The 20,945-nt window shown below is 35.8% G+C and overlaps 1 protein-coding gene across 2 annotated transcripts in view; it reads left to right on the top strand.

Moving 5' to 3' along the window:
* The window catches only part of UBR1 (ubiquitin protein ligase E3 component n-recognin 1), a 61,089-nt gene that overhangs the window by 5,779 nt on the left and 34,365 nt on the right, over positions 1-20,945 (top strand). The window contains exons 2-17 of one of the 2 annotated variants that reach the window (XM_038137176.1): positions 5,833-6,089; positions 8,196-8,274; positions 9,581-9,691; positions 11,031-11,161; positions 12,164-12,305; positions 12,841-12,903; positions 13,202-13,325; positions 15,055-15,162; positions 15,615-15,703; positions 16,518-16,616; positions 17,307-17,464; positions 18,098-18,197; positions 18,472-18,600; positions 18,811-18,991; positions 19,860-19,921; positions 20,137-20,247. In XM_038137176.1, coding sequence (XP_037993104.1) covers positions 5,833-6,089; positions 8,196-8,274; positions 9,581-9,691; positions 11,031-11,161; positions 12,164-12,305; positions 12,841-12,903; positions 13,202-13,325; positions 15,055-15,162; positions 15,615-15,703; positions 16,518-16,616; positions 17,307-17,464; positions 18,098-18,197; positions 18,472-18,600; positions 18,811-18,991; positions 19,860-19,921; positions 20,137-20,247 — 1,944 coding nt within the window. The remainder of the gene's footprint in view (positions 1-5,832; positions 6,090-8,195; positions 8,275-9,580; positions 9,692-11,030; positions 11,162-12,163; positions 12,306-12,840; positions 12,904-13,201; positions 13,326-15,054; positions 15,163-15,614; positions 15,704-16,517; positions 16,617-17,306; positions 17,465-18,097; positions 18,198-18,471; positions 18,601-18,810; positions 18,992-19,859; positions 19,922-20,136; positions 20,248-20,945) is intronic. The other variant, XM_038137177.1, reaches the window with a different exon arrangement.

Genomic DNA, 20,945 nt, shown 5'->3' with positions numbered 1-20,945 from the left:
ATAATGCCTAGGTGTTCTGTACTCTAGTTGGATCTTATTTTCAATGCATTAGAAAACTGGTAATTTTAAACCAAAATAATAAGAAGGAAAAATGGAGCCAAAATTTTGAAAGCAAAGCCCTTATATGAAAATGTTAGTTCAAGAATCCTTTGAACTTTCCTTTTGAAAGAAATTTTAAGTGTTCTGCTTACTTATCAAAGAACTTGTGCATATTTATCCTTTTAAAATGTCATATGTTTCCTGAATTAGTTAGGCAATATCAGAATAAAAGTTTTCTGAGATGCTGTTCTGCTAATCTCTCTTTAACTTGTACAAGTGTTCTGTGCCTTAAAGTAAAGCTGCCTTTTGCATTTGGTATTTATGTTGAATGGCACCTGCTTGAAATCAGTATGCCCCCAGCATTTTAAATATTTACTTTTAAAAGCCTGCTTTTTCTAGCTGTTTTGACAGGCAGCTAGTATTGTCATCTTATGCCTGACAGATTTTTGCTGTTCATAACAAACTATTTTACTTTTCCTTTTAACTGGAATGCTGGACCAGGTACACGTTTTAGTTCATGCTACTGGTAGGGTCTATTCGTTCATAATTTGTTGTTTAATGTTCATAAATATTAATACTCCTTTTCACTGATTAGGTTAATGTATAGGTCTAAAAATAGTCTAGAAATTTAGGCAATCACTTTTGCACTAACATATCAGCTTGTCAATCAGTGCAGTTAAAGTACAACTGCTTTTTATAATATTGCCTCGTGCAAGCTGTTATTTGGAAAAGACTTCAGAGTTCCAAGAGAACTGTGCCTAGAAGGTAGATCAAAAATTGTCATGGAAGCAACAGCTACTGAATTAGTGTACATAATAAACCTCTGCAATGATGAGGAAATTCTGTCAGTGGTGAGAAATCTCATTTGGTGCTTGGTCTGCAGGTGAAAAGTGAGTTGAGAGTGTTGTTAACTTTTCCCACCCTTTTTTTCTTATACACTTCTTTCTTTCTTGTTCCTGTTATTATTTGTAGTATTCATAAATGGAATGTGTTCATGAAAGACAAAATTGGATGTGGATATATTTGCTATATCAGTGACAGATATTTTGGGTATTTTATAGCAGTATTTGTAGACAAATAGAATTTCTCAACCTCTGACCTTTTGGCATGATGCCTATTTAAAGGATTTGGAAAGAACTACAAACTGTCCTTTTACCTGTAGGATAAATATGCATGTTTGGTTGAAATTGACATTTGGGAAAATCTCTATGTGGTTACACATGGAAAGAAATATTAGTTTGATCCCACAGAGGAGAATATGTTTCCCATGCAAGACAAGAAATTGTTTTCTAATTGTTTGCTCTCAAGTGGTGTTGTGAAGCAGTGCTTCTGTCACAGTATTCTTCTGAAGAGTCAATAAAGATGACAAATTACTGCTTTTGTTATAATGCACAAATCAAATGTGGTGGACAAAATAATTTGTGTGTCTGCTCTTCTGACAAAACTGCTAACACTTGAGAAACACAGCTTTGCAACTCCTCCTGCCTCCCTTTTTCTTCCTCTTTCGTGCAGTTTGAGAATTATCCTAATCTTAAAAAAGGTGAATGTGACAGGAATGTGTGATTGAAGTAGGAAAAGACATGGGTCTGGAGCAGGTTAGAGATATCAAGTATAAAAGCAGAGCTAGGAGACAATGTGTATCTTTGATGTATGCTCTTCACTAGTGTCAGGTTCTTGAGTGTCACCTTTGCCTGCTGTTTCCAGTACTTGTGAATGCCCACCAACATGGTGTGGATGTTACTTTCCCTCTGCAGGAAAGGTTGTGGTGTGCTGCTGCAATGAGAACTCCCTTAGCTCATTGCCACTGTTTGTGGGCCATGTGTATGTCCACATGGGCCATGTGGTGACGTGGCTGTTTCTTTGGTAAACTTTAATTAAAAGTGAGAAAATGACCAGGAAACCCATTGAAAGAACTCTACTAAGGTCACTAATACAGCTATTTAAAAGCTGAGCAATTTCAGAATTCAGATTTTAGATGAAGCTCTAATGCGCTCGAAATGGTTCTTTTTTCCTAAAATCAATAATTTTAAGTTTACAGTCCAAAAATATTTTCCAGTGGGATAGTGTCAGTTGGAGTAGAGTGTATTCAGCCATTATTTGCTCCTCTGAGTAGGGTCTGAGTGCCTGGGGGGCTGTGGAGAGCTGACTGATAGTATTATTTTGGTTATGTGGTAATGTTTCTTCCTTAATTGTGTCATTTCATGGCTTCTGTCTCTTTCTGTAGTATTTCAGATTTACTCTTGAGTGGAATCAAATCTGGAAAATAACTTTTCTCTAGAGTTTACTTGTAGCAGATATTAGAAGATTATTAGAGATTGATGAAGAAACCATATTTTTCCTTACAAAGCATTTGAATCACACAGTGATTGAGGCACCTCTGCAGGTCATTCTGTTCAAACTCCTTGCTCCATCAGGGTCTCCTAGAACAGATTTCCTGGGACCATGCCCAACTGGCTTTTGAATATGTCAATGGATGGCATTTCCACAGCCTCTCGGGGCTGCCTATGCCAGGGTTGGGCAGAAAGCTGCAGTGTCAGCTCCATCTTGGCTTGCAGCTGACTTGGAGCATCAATTTGGCTTTTCTAGACTTCCAGCTCATCCTGTCAATAAAAACAAAAAGGCTATTAATTCATATGTTTTTTAAATATCTGTAGCAATTGAGCACTTGACAGGTATGAGCTCAGGTAAGGGAGTGAGTGAGCAGAGGGAAAGTGGGACTTCTGAAACTGTTGTGTTTCAATATGTGGGCACAAGGGGATGAAGGTAGGATTGAAGAGTCAAGTTTAATCTAGGAGGTGTTTTATTTGGCAGATTTTGTGTTGTTAGAAGTTTTGAAATTACGAAATTTTATACATTTGAACATAATGTAGTAAAAAGATTTTGATAAAAGGAATAAATTATTTCTCGTAGGAGATATGTGTTAGGTCTGAAGTTTAGCCTGGTGTGGCTTTTAGAAATAAGTAAAATAATGTTTTTGTTTCTTTTGTGAGTATAATGGGTATTTCCTGGGTGAGCATATATTTTAGTGTTCTTACCAGAAAGCAGACAGCCTGCTTGAGAAAGTTCTCTTGCTTCCCTTGTTCCCTCTTCTTTCCTACTTCCTGTCCTCTCTTCTTGGAACAACATTTAAATGGAATTAAAAGCTTTGCACAAGAATGCTTGAAATGCTTGTGAGTTTGACTGTGTGAGAACCCATTTTATACTTTTGGCAGATTTTCAGGGAAGCTTAGCCCTGTGTTTCTTGAAGCTATGACGTGCTCTGGACCAATAACGCAGAAGCTAAACTTGCACCATCTCCTGGGAACCTGGGTCATTGAGATAGAAGGGGACAGATTTGGATTCTCTTGTGCTCTGTGAACAGAGCGTGCCATGGGGCCACATCCCACCCTCCTGCATTTAAAAAATACTGTGACCAAATTGGGAGGGGAATTTGATGAAGGCATGATGCAGTATAGGCAAGATGAAACAAAAACTAGTTGTAGGAGGAAATGTGTTTAAGCAGAAACACTAAATTATGAAGTTGAATTAGGATAAGAATAATTCACTTCCATTCATCTTAAATCAGATGCATTAAAAAAATATACGCATGATCAGTAATTCAATTTTCAGCTACCTCTTACAAGTTAGTATCTTTCTCAGAGCCATCAGCTGTGTGTGATATTTTTGTTTTTTCAGTGTTGATATGCAAGTATCTGATAAATTTGGATTTAATTTCTAGTTCTTTTTAGCAATTTAGTGTCTTTATGCCCTGGGTAAGCATCACTTTTATTTAGTAAAAATGTTGCTAGGTAGTTGAAAAATTTGAATAAGTTAATTAAAGTAAAAAGGCACTCATTTAATTTGTTTCTTTTTCTTTTTGTTCCTCAGATCTGAATATGTGAAAATAAATACATACCTATATATTTGAATGCATGTTCAAATGTATACAGATTGCATATATATTACATATGTGTGTATGCTACAGCTTTTATGACCAATACAATAATTTCAGGGGTGCTTACTTCTCAGGTGAAATTCTGCAACAAAACCACATTTATTTGTTAGCATTGGAATTAAAATAACTGTTTCCTTTCAGTTCATGGATGGGTCTTCATTTTCAGATAATAATGGATATATTTGAATGCTTTGTGATTCAAGGAATCTGATTAGACTGATCAAGCTGCTGCCCTTACAAAATAAGAATATTCTAATACAGTTGTGGGCAAATCTGCTGTTCTGCTTGATGCATTATCCATGGCTTATCTTTTCCATCAGCTTCTGCCATGCATTTTCACATGATAAATGAGGTGATGGGCTGCCTAAGGGTAATGCTGAGGAAGATTAATGGCCAAATAAATAAATAAAGGATTGAGGATATTTTGCTTTTCACATAAAAAGTTAAATAGTCTACTTCTTTGAGCCTTTTTTCAGTCTGAACCTTTTGGCAGTTGCTTTGCTCGTTCCCTACTTGCTGGCCTGGAGAAAATATCCTTTAGAGTGGTTTATGAAGTTACATATGTATTTTGTTTTTCTTGCACTCATCTTGAATCTTTTGTGCAATTTTGGGCCCCACAATATAAGAAGGATGCAAACCTATTGGAGGGCAGCAAGGATGGCAAAGGGCCCAGAAGGGGAGGCTCTGTGAAGAGCAGCTGGGGTCACTTGGTCTGTTCAGCCTGGAGGAGACTGAGGGGAGACCTCACTGCAGTCTGCAACGTCCTTGTGAGGGGAGGAGGAGGGAGAGGCACTGATCTTGTCTCTGTGGTGACAGAGACAAGACCCGAGGGAACACCGTGGGATTGCATCAGGAGAGATTTGGGTTGGTTATTAGGAAAAGGTTTTTCTCCCAAAATGTGATTGGGCACTGGAACATGCTTCCTGGAGAAGTGGTTTGGCTCCAGTCTTGCCAGAGTTCAAGAAGCATTTGGACAATGCTCTAAGGCACATGGTGTGGTTCTTGGGGCTATCCTGTTTTGGACTTAAAGATCCTTGTGAGTTTGTTCCAACTTAGGATATTCTATGATATGTGGATTTTAACCAAGGTTATGTTTGAAAGGATGTTGTCTTTTAGAGCCTTGTCTGATTTGCAATAGGGAAAACCAAAAGTTATTTCTAAATCATGGGAATAATATGAAAAAAAGAATATACCGACTTGAAAGACAGAAACAGGACCATTGGAGAGAAGTGTTTGGAGAAGTAAAGGAGTTGGAAGTAAAGTTATGGACTAAGAACCTCAAGTCAAAACACAAGTACTTTCATTAATTGTCTTACAAAAAAGAAATTGCATTTTAGCCTGGTTTCCCAAGGACAATAAGCTTGTATGATCATTTGGGCTTCTTTCTTCCTCAGCAGCTATTGACCTCTGATGATCAGTTCAACAAGGCTTTCGGAAGACCATTAAGGTGGTACATGTTTTGTGACTATCAGCAGGCAAAGGAAAGAATCCCAAACTTTTCCCAGCTGTGGCAATTCTTACCATTTATCAGCAGCTGAACAGACATCAAACTTCGTGTATTGGTTGGCCTTTGGGGAAGAATGTAGTTGAAAATTAATTATTTCATGGGTTTCTCCACAGTAACATTGCACTTGCCAGCTCTTGCCTTAGAGTGTTTTAGTAGAGGACTTCAGAGGAACAGAGGTGGTGGAAAATAGCAGAGAAATCATTGGAAATCCGTGGTTTCTTGGATTTTATTGCTCAAAGAACTGACTTCTGATGTAGGAAAGAATTCTGAATTCACAGTAGAAGTGTGTAATCCTATTTTCTTTATATTTACCTATTCGTTTGTGTATCCATGGGTGTACTTTTTGTTGCAGTGGTGTGATGAAAGATTCGACTTCCAAGCTACATTTTTACAATGCTTGGCAAAACATGTGCCAAATATTTACTCAGCTGAAATGGACCCCTTGGTGGAGAAACAAGAAGAAATGGTCCAGGCAGCAATATTATACCCCCTGGAATGTTATTTGTTTGGGGAGGACCCAGATATATTCCTGGAGAAACTACAGCAGAGTGGAACCTCCCAGCTGTGTGGAAAGGTGTTCAAAGGAGGGGAGACAACGTACTCTTGCAGGTGAGGATGGCAGTGTGTTGTCATCAATGTTCCCATCTGAGATAATGCAGTAAAATGCTTTAATAAAATCAGTTGTGCTGCTAACTAGTCATTGCTTGTGTCATGGTACTTCTTTGCTTAACTGATGCTGGCATTTGTTTCCCATTTCAAACCACTTTAGAGTGAGAAAAATTGCATATGGAAAGAAGGCTTGGCAGAGAAATGGGGGGGAAGGAAATGCAAAGGTTACTGAAAGTACTGAAAGCTATTGGTTAAAAGTGTTGGATGATAGGGTATGAATATGGAGTCTGTACCTGAATTGAGGGATACAGTACTCACCCTTTCAGAGTCCGAAACAGAATCCAGCATTGCTGAGCATCATCAGTCCTTTGCTTTGACAACAGCTGTGTGACCAATGGTAATTTTTCACCTTTTTTTCCTCATCCTGCAGTATATTAAAGGTGGCAGCTTATTGATTTGATAGAATTAATTTTATTAATTCCTATTAATACAAATGCATTAATGAGTATCATGAATAAAATATATTAATATTTAAAAGCTAGCAGTTTTTGTGGTGAATCTAAAGATTGCAACAGTTCTGGCAATTGATGAGCATTAATATCATATTGCCATAGTTTATTCTAATTTTCAGTTTATTTTAAAAGCTTAGGAAATTTAATTAGAAATACTAAGAGAATATTATTAAGGATGAAAAGCACTATCAGTAAAAAATCCATCCCTTTGAATTTAGGAAGTGTCAAAATAAAAGCTCTCTATATACTTTGTTTATGAATTTCACTGTAAAGTTTTAATCACTCACATACTCTTCAGCCTTTTCTAGGAATCAGCTAGTATTGTGTATGAAGGGAGAATGGTCTTTGAAGAAGTCCTGCTGTGTGTACTAGAAAGTGTTTAGTAAGTGGGGCAGCTGTACGAAGGAAAAAGCAGGACAAAGCAGTTTAGTGCTGCTGGAACAAGAATAATTCTCTTCCTGCCTCTTCAGAGTTCATGTATGGTAGCAGGCGAAAAGACAAAGCCAGATGTCTGAGTTGGTCTCTTTCTTATTTTTTTGAGTTTCAGTCTTGCAAAAATGTGGTAGTATTTATACAAGTAGTACAAGTATTGTACTTCTGCAACTGAAGCTAGGTATCTGTTTGCTTTAGGCTTCATGCTAAATACTAAAAATAAAAGATACTCTGCAGTTCCAAAATCTGAATGTCTTGAATTTCAGATCTAGCAGGCACTTCTGTCTTCTTTTTACTTTGATTCATCTTTCAGTAGATTTATGGTAATAAATGAATGTTACTGAAGTGTTAAATTACTGTAATGTAATTATTATAATCTGAAGGTTTGGAAGGAAGCTATTTCTGTAATCAGAATTACCATGATATTTTAGTTGTAAAAGAGGCTTGAGCTAAATGTTGAACAACGGTCTAGAGTAAAAAATTTGATATGTTGTCATTTAGCACCTGTAATCCACATTTTGCATAGAATAAAACTGCATTTAGAGAAGAGTGTCCATGTTTTGAGGAAAAAGGCAATGTATAAAAGTATGTATGTGAAACATAGGATAAAATGGAATTATATTGCCCATGAGTGTAATTCCTTATTTTCAGGTTATTTAAATGCATGAGTGAAACTTTACAAGTTACATTTCAAAGTATGCCTTCATAGCTTATTTAGTAAGGAATTCTTTTCAGATTTTAACTTCTGTTTTAAAAGTTAGAAACATAATCTAGTAGACGTGTAGCAAAAGTTTAATGAGCAAACTGACTACTTACTGATGTTGGAAACAATAATAAAGGTTAATTCAGAGTCCTCACTGGTTTTCCTAGCTGCCTATTCTTAGCAAAACCAGAAAAAGTTTCGCTAAGTTTTGAAAGTAGAAATTGAGCATGTTTCTGACAGAATTTGATGTAAGAGATTTGAGTACATGGTTCAAATTTAACAAGACTGGTTATTCCATGTCACAGAAAGATGATGAAAATTAATGTTTTTATAATTTGAATATGTTGTTAATCTCAATTTGTTTTTTTTTTTTTTTTTTTTTGAGCAACATATTCTTTTGTGCGTGAAAATTTCAGGTGTTTGTTTTAGAAAGTTTTCCACTTACCATTTTTGTTGCAGAGACTGTGCAGTTGATCCAACTTGTGTGCTCTGTATTGACTGCTTCCAGAACAGCATTCACAAGAACCACCGGTACAAGGTAGGAAAATCTTATTTTAAGAAATGGTACTTGTAGCTTTAGAGAAGTTCTTTTAAGGCTATAATAAACTGCATATAAACCATTAGCTACGTTATTATTGAAAAAATAAATTCTGGGATTTATGAATTATTTAATCTCTCGAGCTGTGTAAAGCCTCTTCTAAGGACAGCAACTTGCTAATTGAAGAAACAAAAGAGAAAGGAGTGTTTATTAATGCATTGTTCTTGTTGGCAATTTCATGGAAGTGTAGGTCAGAGCAAAGAGCTGTGACTGAAAATGGCAGTTGTGTCCTAAGTCCCAGTCAATTTTGTTGGGATATGAGTGAGGTGAAAACCCGGGAAAGCAGACAGTAATGATTACAGAGTACTTTGGAGCCACAGCTGGGCTGAGAAGCTGTTGTCATTTCCGTGTTTTTCAGTAAATTCTTCAGGCAGAATATCAGCTATGGAAGTAGGTAATTAGATGGGAGCAGATTTGTAGCGTTTTCGTCTGAAGAATACAGAATGTGCTCTTTATAGATTCATAGAATAATTTATGTTGGAAGGGACCTAAGGAGGTCACCCAGTCCAGCCTCCTGCTCAAAGCACATCTAATTAGATCAGGTTATTTTTAAATGTTTCAGGTAAATAACAGATTTTTAAATGTCTTTTTATTGGGTCAGAGTTTTTTAGAATTATTACAAGACTGGCGATTTGGAGGAAGCTAAGGATAATTGGTTTTGCCTGAGTTTTGTCTGAACTTTTTTGCCAAAATGGAGGCTCAGAATTTGTACTCTTCTGAAAGTACAATGCCAAGTTAAAGTTATAAAAATGTATTTAGATGCTGATTGTGTCATCTTTTCTTTGGTTAGAAGTAGAAGTACTACTAAATGTCTCTTTAATATGCACATTGTTTTTTTGTATTATCTTCTAGCTTGGTGAAGTAATTTAAAAGAAGGCATTAAAAAGCTTTGCTATTGTTTTGTGGATGAACCCAGAAATATTTAGACATTTATGAAACACTCATCAGTCATAGGCGTTTTCACTTACTTTCAAGTTAAATTTATTTAGGACTTGCATACCTTTCTGTAGCAGCAACTCTATTTCCTTCTTTGTTTTCTGCTCAAAAAGTTTATCTTTTGCCTCCCTTCTCCTCTGGTAAGTTTCCTTTTATCTAAAAAAACTTGTGGTAAGTCCATGGTTATGCAATGACTCTTCTGTGTTGAAGTAGATGTTTATATTTGTGTTTGATTTAAATAATTCACATTGCTATTTTCCTCTCGCTTTTTATGGGCACATTTCATGACTGAAATACATGTTTTTTCCAGATGCATAGCTCCACTGGAGGTGGATTTTGTGACTGTGGGGATACAGAGGCATGGAAGGCTGGACCACTGTGTACTAAACATGAGCCTGGAGCATCAAGTTCTCCAAAAGAAGTAAGAATATTTCTTAAAGGGAAATAAATTTTTTTTAAAATGTTACCTTCTTATTTTAAAAAGTGCTTATTCCTGTATTTGAATGTAGATGTATTGTATAACTCATGGAACAGGTTCAGTCAAGTTGAATCAGGCTTTCCTTGGTCAAGGTGTTTGGGATCAAACATGTATATTATACATCCTTTGGTTTTTTTGCTTTTTGTTTGGAGACAGTTTCATCTGCCTGTCTTGCACGCTTGACTCTTTCATTTGGAATTGAAATTGCAGTCTCTTGTTCTTTTCTTTGCTAAGTATATTAATTCTTATTCACAAATAATTGGTTTCCCAGCAGTTAGCAAATGTTTAGAAGTTTGATTTTAATATTTTCTGTTTTCTATGTTAGTGCATTACTGAACAATTGCATTTCTCAGTTGCTTCTGGTGTGTGGTCTGTCACTATGACAAAAATTTTTTTCTGTGCCTTGAAACTAACCTTTTATGCTGGGATGTTTCATGGTTATTGTACCCCGTAAAGGAGCATATTAACAAAAAAATCTTACAAGGAATTCCTAAAGAGAATGTAGGAAAATCAGTTGCTTCAGGTAAAATTTGGGGTTTTTTCAGACTCCTTCATTCTGAGATAATCAGGATGAAAAACCTCAGTATTTGTCATTGCAAGCAGACCCCAAATCCCTGATGGTTTAGTAGAAAACATACTGTTATTTATGTTCTGGTCAAAAAGTCGAATGGAAAAGGAATAAAAAGCACTGGCCTTACAGAAAAATGAGACAAAGTTTTCCTTCACTTCTTCGTCCTTCTTTTTGAAGAAAGTTAATGGATTTCAGAGATAAAAAATGGTTGAAGCTGCAATAAGGAGTAATTTGTTTACCAGTTGGAGCTTTTTGCTTGGTCTGTGCTGCAAACTTTTAATATCTGTGGGAATGCAGAAAGCTGTTAAACAGATTTTTTGAATGCAAATTTTAAAAAAAGCTTACAAAATTAAAAAAAAATTAAAAATTTCAAAAAAAGCTTCTTTTAAAAAGAAGCTAACACATTTGATGAGGCCTTTCCGAGTCTAGGCCTGGATAAAACATGGATGCATAAACAAAGGTATATGAAACTGTTGGAATACTGCTGAGAGCCCTTGGGATGAAATAACTTTGAAAAGAAGAAATTAGGTGAGGTTAATTTGCTTGAAAATTGTGAAAAAGATTATTTCCTGATTATAGTACAAGTATGTATATATAATTTACAGTATATGTATTATAGTATATTTTCCTGTTATATTAAGAAGGTACTCTACCAAGCCCCTTTTATTTTTTAGGTTGTTTTCCATATTAATATTATTTCATGTTTTACAGAATTCTGAATGTCAGTTGAATGAAGAAATTATGGAGCATTCTAGGAGAGTGTTTCCCTCTGTGATAAAATACATTGTAGATATGCTTATCTGGGAGGAAGAGAAGGAACTGCCTGTGGAACTCACCATTAGGTAGGGAGTATTTCCAATTTTCTTTTCAATTCATTAGCAACTTGGATTATAATGTTGCCTGGGATAGTCTCATACTTATGCAGACATTAGTGCTGAAATACCTGTAAACAGCACTGTGGCATCATTGACCTAGAGTTATGTGGACAAGAGCTTTTGATACTTCATGGGAAAAGTATGTGTGACTGTCCTCCATCAGTCACTGAAGGGAAGTGCTCCTGAGCCAGCCTGATCTACAGTGAAATGGCAGGTCTTAGTGCACAGAGGAGGAAGTGGCAGGAGTGGAGACACCCACCAGGTGCCATTGGCTGTCTTGGGAGACACTGATGGGGCTAAGGTGCAGGGGAGCAGAACTGAGCTGGCAGATTTTCAAGGATGCTTTCCACAGTGCTTGAGAGAAAGATGTGGACAAACCTTTTAGCAAGGTCTGTTGCAACAGGACAAGGACTAATGGTTTGAAACTCAAGGATGGTAGATTTAGAATACATACAAGAAGGAATTTTTTTTGCAATGAGGGCGGTGAGACACTGGATCTGGTTGCCCAGAGGGTTGGTGGATGCACCATCCCTGGAAACATTCAAAGTCATGTTGGATGATGCTCTGAGCAACGTGATCTAGTTGAAGATGTCCCTGCTCATTGCAGGGGGGCTGGACTAGATGAATTTCAAAGTTCCCTCCAACTCAAACCATTCCATGATTCTGTGAAAATGGAAAAAGGCTGTGTACCACATTAAAAAACAAATGGGTTCATAAAACATTAGAGAAAGGAAATCATAAGCGAATATGAAATAACTTCTTTTGTACTTGATCCATAATTTCTATAGCTTTTTCTGGCATAGATGGTGGAGGGGGGGGTGTCATGAGCATGAAGAATATGCTTGATTTACTTGAATAACTTTTTTAATTGTATTTGGTATTCTTGTCAAGCTATCAATTAAGCTGTATTCAATAGGACAGTATTTACAATTTTACTTTTATTTGTATGGTGTTTTACCTTTTTCCCAGCAGAGAGAAGGTAGACAGCTACTACTGTGTCCTTTTCAATGATGAACACCATTCTTACGATCATGTCATCTACAGCCTGCAAAGGGCACTTGGCTGTGAACTGGGTGAAGCCCAGTTGCATACGACTGCCATAGATAAAGAGGTTAGTGCATTTGGGATATCAGAGAGTCACCTTCTAATCATTAAGAGTTGCTACTACTACAGTCACTTGGTCATAGAATCTGTTTCTGGTTGCTGGAGCTTGAGGAAAGAAAGGCACATGGTTGAGCAACTCTTAGTCAACACTTGTTCCTCAGGTGTGGAGAACTTGTTTAGGAAGCATATATCTCTGGTTATACTCTTCTATTTCATGTACTTTGTGCCAGGAGGAAAGTTGATATGGTTTGTGTTCAAAGTATTAGGCAGAAATCTTTCATCTGTTTTAATGTGTACATGAATTTTCCTTATTTAATAATAAGATACCCAGACTTCACTTGGTCCTTGTGTTGTTAATTTGGGTAGCGTTTTTCCTACAGACAGTTATGTTAATTTTTATTTGCTTCTTGGTGTTTAATAGCACTGTGAGTGATGTTGGGCCCTGTTTTTTCTATTATGAATTAAAAACATAACAAGGATCAGACTTGTGATGCTTTGGGTTTGCTTTATATTGGTCTCATGCTCAATATTTTCTTAAACAGGGTCGTAGAGCTGTTAAGGCAGGGCATTATGCCTCTTGTCAGGAAGCAAAAGAAGAAATTAAGGTAACTTCCTAAAGTAATACTCACAAAAAACTACCCCTTACCAACCCAATTAGTAATAACACTGAGCACTTGTTTGTCTGTTGTACAGTCTTTAGCTTAGTACTTCCATGGTTTTATAATTTGCCTGTGAGCTTTTTGGAATTGAATTTACACCAACTCATTTGAGACAGATATCTTGAGAAATAAATCATCAAACTATTTTGTTTGTTTTGTTTGGGAGAGATGATGGGTAGTGAAAATAAGTAATGAAATAAATGTTATTTTATTTTATATCTATTAATATTTACCTGACTCCTAGAGGCATTCTGAAAATGTTTCTCAACGGCCTCTTCATGTGGAGGTTCTGCATGCTGATGTTATGGCACACCAGAAGTTTGCCTTGCGCCTTGGTTCTTGGCTGAACAAGCTCATGAGCTATTCAAGTAAGCATTACTGGGTTTTGTTACAATAAGGCCATGCCAGTATTTGAATGAATTAAGCAGTGTTATATATGATATTCCCTTAATTAAAATACTTTGATGTTCTTTCTAATTAGAAAATGAATAGTGCAGTAGCATGGGTGATGATGTCTGTTAGCAAGGTTATGAATAGCAGTACTCTTCTGTTCCTTCTTGTTGAAATAAATGTGTGTGCTTCCCTGATGGAGCACTATCTCAAAGTTTTATTATTCTGGCTTTCAGCATCACACACACTGTATGTGACTCCTTTACTTAAAAGCTTTCCTCCTCAGTGCTGGTGGAAAGCCACAGAGTTTCTCTGTCAGTGGAAACACACATCCTCTGCTTACATCAATTTCTGCTTCAGATTTGATAGCTGCGATTCATTAGAAAGTGTCAATAAAACAAGCATATAAAAATCTTAATTAATTTTTTTTTCCAGTACTGGAAAGTCTATTTGAAGCTTTCAAACATTGTGCTGGTGTTTGATCCTTATGGTTTTAAAGATTTCTGAATCAATGTAGTTTTGATTTGTTACTATTTTTTTCATACCTGTGTCTTGCCACACTAAAGCCATTATAAAATTTCTCTACACAGTACAAATATGCATAGATTAAGCTCTACTCACTTTTTATCCTCCTTCTTGGTAGGTAAATCTGGTGGTCTGCGTTATCCCCTTTGTAAGCTTTAATAAAGCAAATTTCTTCTAAGTTTTTCTGAATGCTTGCTTGAAATACATAGATCAGAACTGTCTTTTTTTTTTTTTTTTTTTTGTAATTCTTTACAGTGTTTTACAAATTTTAGTGTTCTGTTCTTTTCAAGTTTGTACTTGTTTTGCCAATGGTATTTTCTTGCTGTTCTGAGTTCTTCAGACAGTTCTTTCAGTCAGTACAATTTTTTTTGAGTGTGGATTATTTCAAAGTTTCAAGTGAAAGTTAGATTTTTATCCAGGTAAGTTAACGGATACTTCTATGTTTCAGGAGAGTCTTTAAGTACAAAGATTGAAGTCAAACATTCCTGTCCTTCTGGATTATAGACACAGAGGCTTTATATAGCCTGATGTTCTGTACTCAGCTGGAACCTTTGCATGGTCTGGTGGTTCCTGTTCTTTTCTTGGTTTTGTTTCAAGTGGTATAACATGGATCAAGAAACATTTAATAATGTTTATTTCCAGGTTGTCAGGAATTTGATTCATGACTCTTCACTTTTCAAATTAGTAACATAAGGCCTCATTTTGGAATGTTAAAAACCCGAGGTTGACTGTGATATGTTGATTGCCAAAACTGTTTCAAGTACTGCGTCTACTGATAGGTGCAAGAAAATACAAAAAAATTCTGAAATTCTACAAAAGACTGACTTTCAAGGCCTGAGGCAGTGACCAGCAGAAACTTGCCTAGCCCTGAGCATTTCTGTGCTGGCATAGTGAAGGCTTCTTATGGATCTGGTTTGCAAAGCTGTCTAAATTGTTTTCATTTTAAAATACTCTTCTGCATCACGGGATTTATTAAAGTAGATAGGCAAGAATAATAGGAAGAAATTAGTGAGGTAAAGGGTATGTGGAAGTATATTCTTTGAGGAAAAAATGTTAAAAGTAGTTCTTAAGTGCCTTCTTTTTTTCTTCTAAGTGATAGAATGATGTAATTCTAATTTTCTTGTGTCATATAATTTAATTATTGAAGCATTCTTGGACAAATGAGTGGTTTCATCCCTACAGGTGACTTTCGCCAGATCTTTTGTCAAATATGTCTCAAGGAAGAAGCTGGATCTGAAAAGCCGTGCTTTATAAGCAAGTTGATGCTATGGGATGCAAGGCTTCATAAAGGTTTGTTTATCCATGTTGCTATAAACTAAAGATTTGTCAAATTAATTTTTCACGTGTGTAACATATAGATAAATGTAAGTGCTATGCGTGTAGAATTACAGTTCTTCATGGGTTTTTATTACGGTTTTCATACAGCCTTAATTTTTACAGCTGAGCTAATTTATATTTGGGATATATATTTGCCACCTCCACTTGTCCTGCTTTTTATACCTTGAAAAATCTTTTTACGAAATGCAGCCTGACACTGAGTGACTTGATTACTTGGTGTTTTAAAAACATACCAATAAACGTGGAAACCCAAAAATAATTAATAACTTTGTTCTTATGCTTCATAACTATTTCAAGACTTTTAATGATTTTTAATTACAGTTTAGTAATTGGTTCCTTTTTTCCCCACAAAAAGCTGTATCTTTGTACAACAAAGTGACATGCGTTGTATTGGCTCTTTGCAGGGGCGAGGAAGGTTCTTCATGAACTTATCTTCAGTAGCTTTTTCATGGAAATGGAATACAAAAAACTCTTTGCTGTTGAATTTGTGAAGGTAAGTGGTTTAGTTTTTATGCTATGAATTTGTACTAGCTTTGTGAAATTTCCCCCCAAACTGAAAATTGTTTCAATATAAATAATGAATTTTAAACAAGCAGAACTTCAATAACTGGCTCAGCCTTTATTGGAGTGCAGGTAATTAATTCCCGTGTCACTGGTTTGTTCCTTAGACTCATGTCGGGATATGCTTGTTTGAATGCCATATTGTTACTATTCTGTGTATCTTTTGAAATGCCAGATGAACTGCAACTGAAATTGCCTATTCTTTTTGAAAATTTGATACAATAATCAAGAAATATACAAAACATAAGACAAAGTGTGTTTTGTTTTAGGGTGACACTTTTTAATTCTAATAAAGATGATTGATACTTTTTGATTTTCTTTGGATTGAAACAAAGCAAACAAAGACTTGCATTACCCATTGCACATGTCTTTTAAGACAGTTGTTGAACAACTATCCATGCAGTTCACTGCAAGAGGAAGACTTGTTTTTTAAGAATTTAATGTATTTATTTTTTCTTCAGATTTTTTTTTCAGAAATTTTAACATTTTTTCAGGGGAAGATTGGTTGTAGGATAAAATAATTCTGGTTCCAATCTGACAAATCAGTTAAATTTCTGCTTATCTTCAGTATTAAGGCAGTGGGGGCTATATTGACTTGCTTTGGTGCATTGAGGATATTGTGCTGGTTTTTTTTGGAGCTGCTTCTATTAGGTGGGAGACATACGCTGAGATGTAATTCTTGTGAATAAAAAAGTAAACATTTTTGTTAACATTTGTTCAATGTCCCCAATACTCTCTTTTTCTAGTATTACAAGGCATTGCAAAAGGAATACATCAGTGATGATCATGACAGAGTTCTCTCTGTGACAGCACTCTCAGTTCAGATGTTCACTGTACCTACTCTGGTATGTACAGCCTGGCTCTGCTGGAGGTGTAAAATAAGTGTGAGAATTGGTAGTAGTGCCACCTTTGCAGATTGTTGTATTTGACAGGGACTCTTTATGCATTGCTGAGTTGAGCATGAATGATTTTGAGATTTGTGAAAGCCAATATGAAAGCAGGAGCTTGAGTTGATGCGAAAATTCATTACGGAACATAGAGGGAATGCAAATAAGTATAAGTTCCTGGCACATTGTACTCTGCATTAACTTTGTGTATTTATTTACTGCTCATATTTACCTGTCTATGTGACTTTCACAACAGGGCAAGGGGGTAAAAAATGGTTAAATGTTTTCTTGTAGGGGTGAAATATGGGGAGGAAGTATATCTATAAATTTTAAAGGTTATATGTTTCTTGGCTGGAGTACTAATGTAAAAATTCTTTTCTACATGATCTTTCAAGAATAAAAACCAGCATATCCATTATATAGATGCTGTCAGAATTGAACAAACGTACATAATTGTTGTTGAACAAACTTTGTAGCTGGTAGCAGCTGTGTTCCTATGCAATAAGTACTGTGGGAGTTTTTTTATCTTGGGCTCTTTGCAAATGCTTAAAAGAATTTTTAATCAGAAAGATTGGATTCAAAGGAAAAATATTTTGATGATAATATTTACAAAAACAGGAAGAAAAAAATTTCACTTTGTTCTTGCAGGCCCGACATCTTATTGAAGAGCAAAATGTAATCACCACCATTACAGAGACACTCCTGGAAGTGCTTCCAGAGTACCTAGACAAAAACGACAAGTTCAACTTCCAAGGCTACAGTCAGGACAAAATGAGCCGGGTATATTCAGTAATATATGACCTCAGGTAAGTGTAAGGCTGAGAAGCTAGAGCAGCTCGAAAATATTGGTAGTACGATGAGGTGTTTCAGTTTAGAGTCTGATGTTAAAACTCTTTTAAAATCAAAGCCAAACCCCTCAAAAAACATACATTATATGATAAAGAAAACATTAAAATTTTAAAATACCAAAATTACATTCTATAAAAACAGTTTTTGATTTTCAATTATCTAATTGCATATAATATTTACACTAATAAATAAAATTTATCTGCTGTAAGACAGTATGGAAAATTTGTCTCCCATTTGCTGTTCAGGGAAAGCTGTATAATCCTTATCTGCATAGGTTTTTCTACTTTTAATGGTACCAAATTGCTCTAATAAACTGAGTAGTGTTTGTTACTCCATTTATTACACCCCATATACCTTAGAATTTTTTTAAAAATCTGTTAATTTCTAGTGATGGAGTCACATCAAGGTATTAGTAGTTCTAGTACTTGGGGGAATTTTCTGAGTACTTTAAGATGGGGAGGGTGATGAAATTTGATTATGTAATTGAGGGTATTAAAACAATTGAAAACAATTGCATTTCAACAACTCTTGAAATACAAGCATAAGAGAAGTCTGAGTAAAGTATGATAATATTTTTTTGGGGGGGACAGGTATATCTTGGTCAGCAAACCTACAGTATGGACAGACCGTCTGAGGGAGCGTTTTCTAGAAGGATTTGTTTCTTTCCTAAGGATTCTAACTTGCATGCAGGTACAATACATTTAAATAGTTTCTTTCTAATATTCTCTTGTAAAGAGATTACAGCTCCTATTTTTTCCCTTAATATTATAATGGATGTAAACATGTAGTTACAGTGTTAAATTCTTCAGTTCCTGTTTTGGGTGGGTGAAGAAGACATGCTTATACAAGTAATACTCATCAGATTTAGTTACATGTGTTTTACCTTTTGACTGTGGAATTTTCTGTTGTGTTAAGCCTGTGATCATTGATTTAGACAGAGTATTTAGTGGGATTCCTATTTCAGGGAATGGAGGAGATAAAAAGACAGATTGGTCAGCACATTGAAGTGGACCCTGACTGGGAAGCTGCTATTGCCATACAGATGCAGCTCAAGAACATTCTTTTGATGTTCCAGGAGTGGTGTGCCTGTGATGTAAGTATATAAATTTTCTGGGATTCTTGCGTGCATGCCTTTTTTGAATCTTCCTGACAGCTTTTGAAACAGCATCTTTTACAAAAGCTCTCAATTGTTCAATATAGTTCTCCACAAAAAAAGTGGTCTGAAAGAATGAGTTTGGATGTGACACAGAGAGAAAGGAAAGACTGTAGGATTTTTTTATTCTGCAAGTATTTTTAATTCTAGGAAGAGCTGCTGCTCAGGTCCTACAGAGAATGTCATAAAGCTGTGATGAGGTGCAGCACAAATGGCCGCTCTCGGGAGAAGACAGTATTTCACTTATGTGGCCATACCCTGGAGAGCAGGCCTTACAGAGTGTCTGCAGATCCTGTCAGCATACATTTGCCACTGTCTAGGACTCTTGCTGGTAAGTGTGTTTTGATTGCTGTTTAAATCATGCTTGTCATCCATCTCCATTTCTTTACTCCAGAAAACATTTGGAGTAAGTACTTCACAGATGAGTTGCTCTCCAGCTTTGACATTCTCATGATCAGGAAGATGTGCTCCTCATATCTCCCACTAAGGGAAAGTTTTTCTTAAAACATTACCATGGAGGTTGGAGGATGTCTTTTTAAATGGAAGAGAGAGAAGTCAGTCAAGAAGGAAAAAAATTCCTTTTTAATGAGATCCTTAGTTTTCTCTGAAGTGTTTCTGGTTCTCTCTCCTTCATTTAAATGAATGTCCATTATTACTGTATCTTGAATTTAGTTTCCAGCCATATATATCTTAGGACTGTTAAAATGCTCCTCCTGAAACACATTTTGCACAATGCCAGGACAGGCTTCCAGTCAGAATACAATCACTGCTTTCTGTAGAATACAAATGAAATCATATGTTATTACTAAGCTGTAGGTTCTTTGTCACATCATTTGATACCAAGATACCATCTGTTAAGCCTTGTAGTCTTGAAATTCATTTACTACTGGTGTACGATTTCAATGTGAAATAAAAATTTTATTATTTGTTATCTAGCATCTCAATTTAGATGGTGTTCCTTCATTCATTTAGTGTAAATTTATTCATAAAATAATGGATTGTAAGACTAGTAAGAACTGTTGTGATAATGTAATAGATCTTCTCTTAAAAAAGGAAAATATGACATCTTTCCTAAACAAGCTTGGATTTTTTTTTCTGTAATTCTGTAATTGTAAATGATTTAGCTAACATTTAGAAGGTGTTGGAGAACCTTCACTAATTTTGATGTATTTTCTGATTTTTCTTCCTTGGTTTTGTAGGTCTTCATGTACGATTAAGCAAGACTGGAGCCATCTCAAGATTGCACGAGTTTGTTTCTCCTGTAAGATACTTGTTTTTTTTCCCCAAATGCTTTTGTGATTTATACTCTGGAAAGAAAAAAGCCTCAAACTGTATGCTCTAACCTTTATGACACGCATACAAGTTATTTTTCAGCTGTCAATATATTTCTGTTCTTTAGGACTTACACTTTTAAAACCACTGGCAGATTTATTCTGAGGTGTTTTTTTTGTTTGTTTTTCCTTTTTTAAATTCTAGGAAGAATTTCAAGTGGAGCTGCTAGTAGAATATCCTTTGCGATGTCTTGTCCTGGTTGCACAGGTTGCTGCAGAGATGTGGAGAAGGAATGGGCTCTCCCTGATAAGCCAGGTACTCCTTGCAGTGGTCAGTGCTGAGCTGATCCTATTAGTGTTTGCAAGGGTTGCTCAGTAATGCTGCCAGGGGTTCATCCAGTGCAGAAGGGACATCATGGGGTCACTCCTACAGTAAATAGAAAAGTTTCTAGGTGGAAATTTAGGTTACATGGTTTTATTTCTATCTTCAGCAGTGGCTTACCTCCCTGTCTTAGATGAGTGTTTTCAACTCTGTTTTGACTCTTTTTCCTGCTCTGTGAAATAGTATTAATGTTGCTGATGACTACTTGTAAGCTGCTTTCAAATCTCATAGTCACTGCAAAAGTACTTGTTAGTACTTTTAATTACAACATAAAAAGTTAAGAGTTCCTTATGGTGTATGACAATTATTATATACAGAAGTTAAACTATTTTAGTCTCGCACTAAACTTTTGAGAACCCTATAGCTAAAGATATAAACATTTTCTAATACTTGTGACTTCTATTACAAGAATAAAGGTAAAGGGAAGAGTCTACCCTTGCATTTGCCTCCTTTGGCTTCACTTTGAGGTGGTTTTGGTTTTGTTGTTTGGTTTTTTGTTTTTGGTTTTGTTGTTGTTTTTGTTGGTTTTTTGGTGCTTTTTGGTTTTGGGAATTTTTCTCTTTTTTTTTGAGAGGGGGGATTTGTTTCCTTTGATGGCAGAAATTCTCTGCTAAGCTTGTGTAGAACCATTT

Source organism: Motacilla alba, chromosome 5 (assembly GCF_015832195.1).
Source record: "Motacilla alba alba isolate MOTALB_02 chromosome 5, Motacilla_alba_V1.0_pri, whole genome shotgun sequence".
NCBI classification, from domain to species: domain Eukaryota; kingdom Metazoa; phylum Chordata; class Aves; order Passeriformes; family Motacillidae; genus Motacilla; species Motacilla alba.
This window is presented reverse-complemented; position numbering and strand designations above follow the sequence as displayed.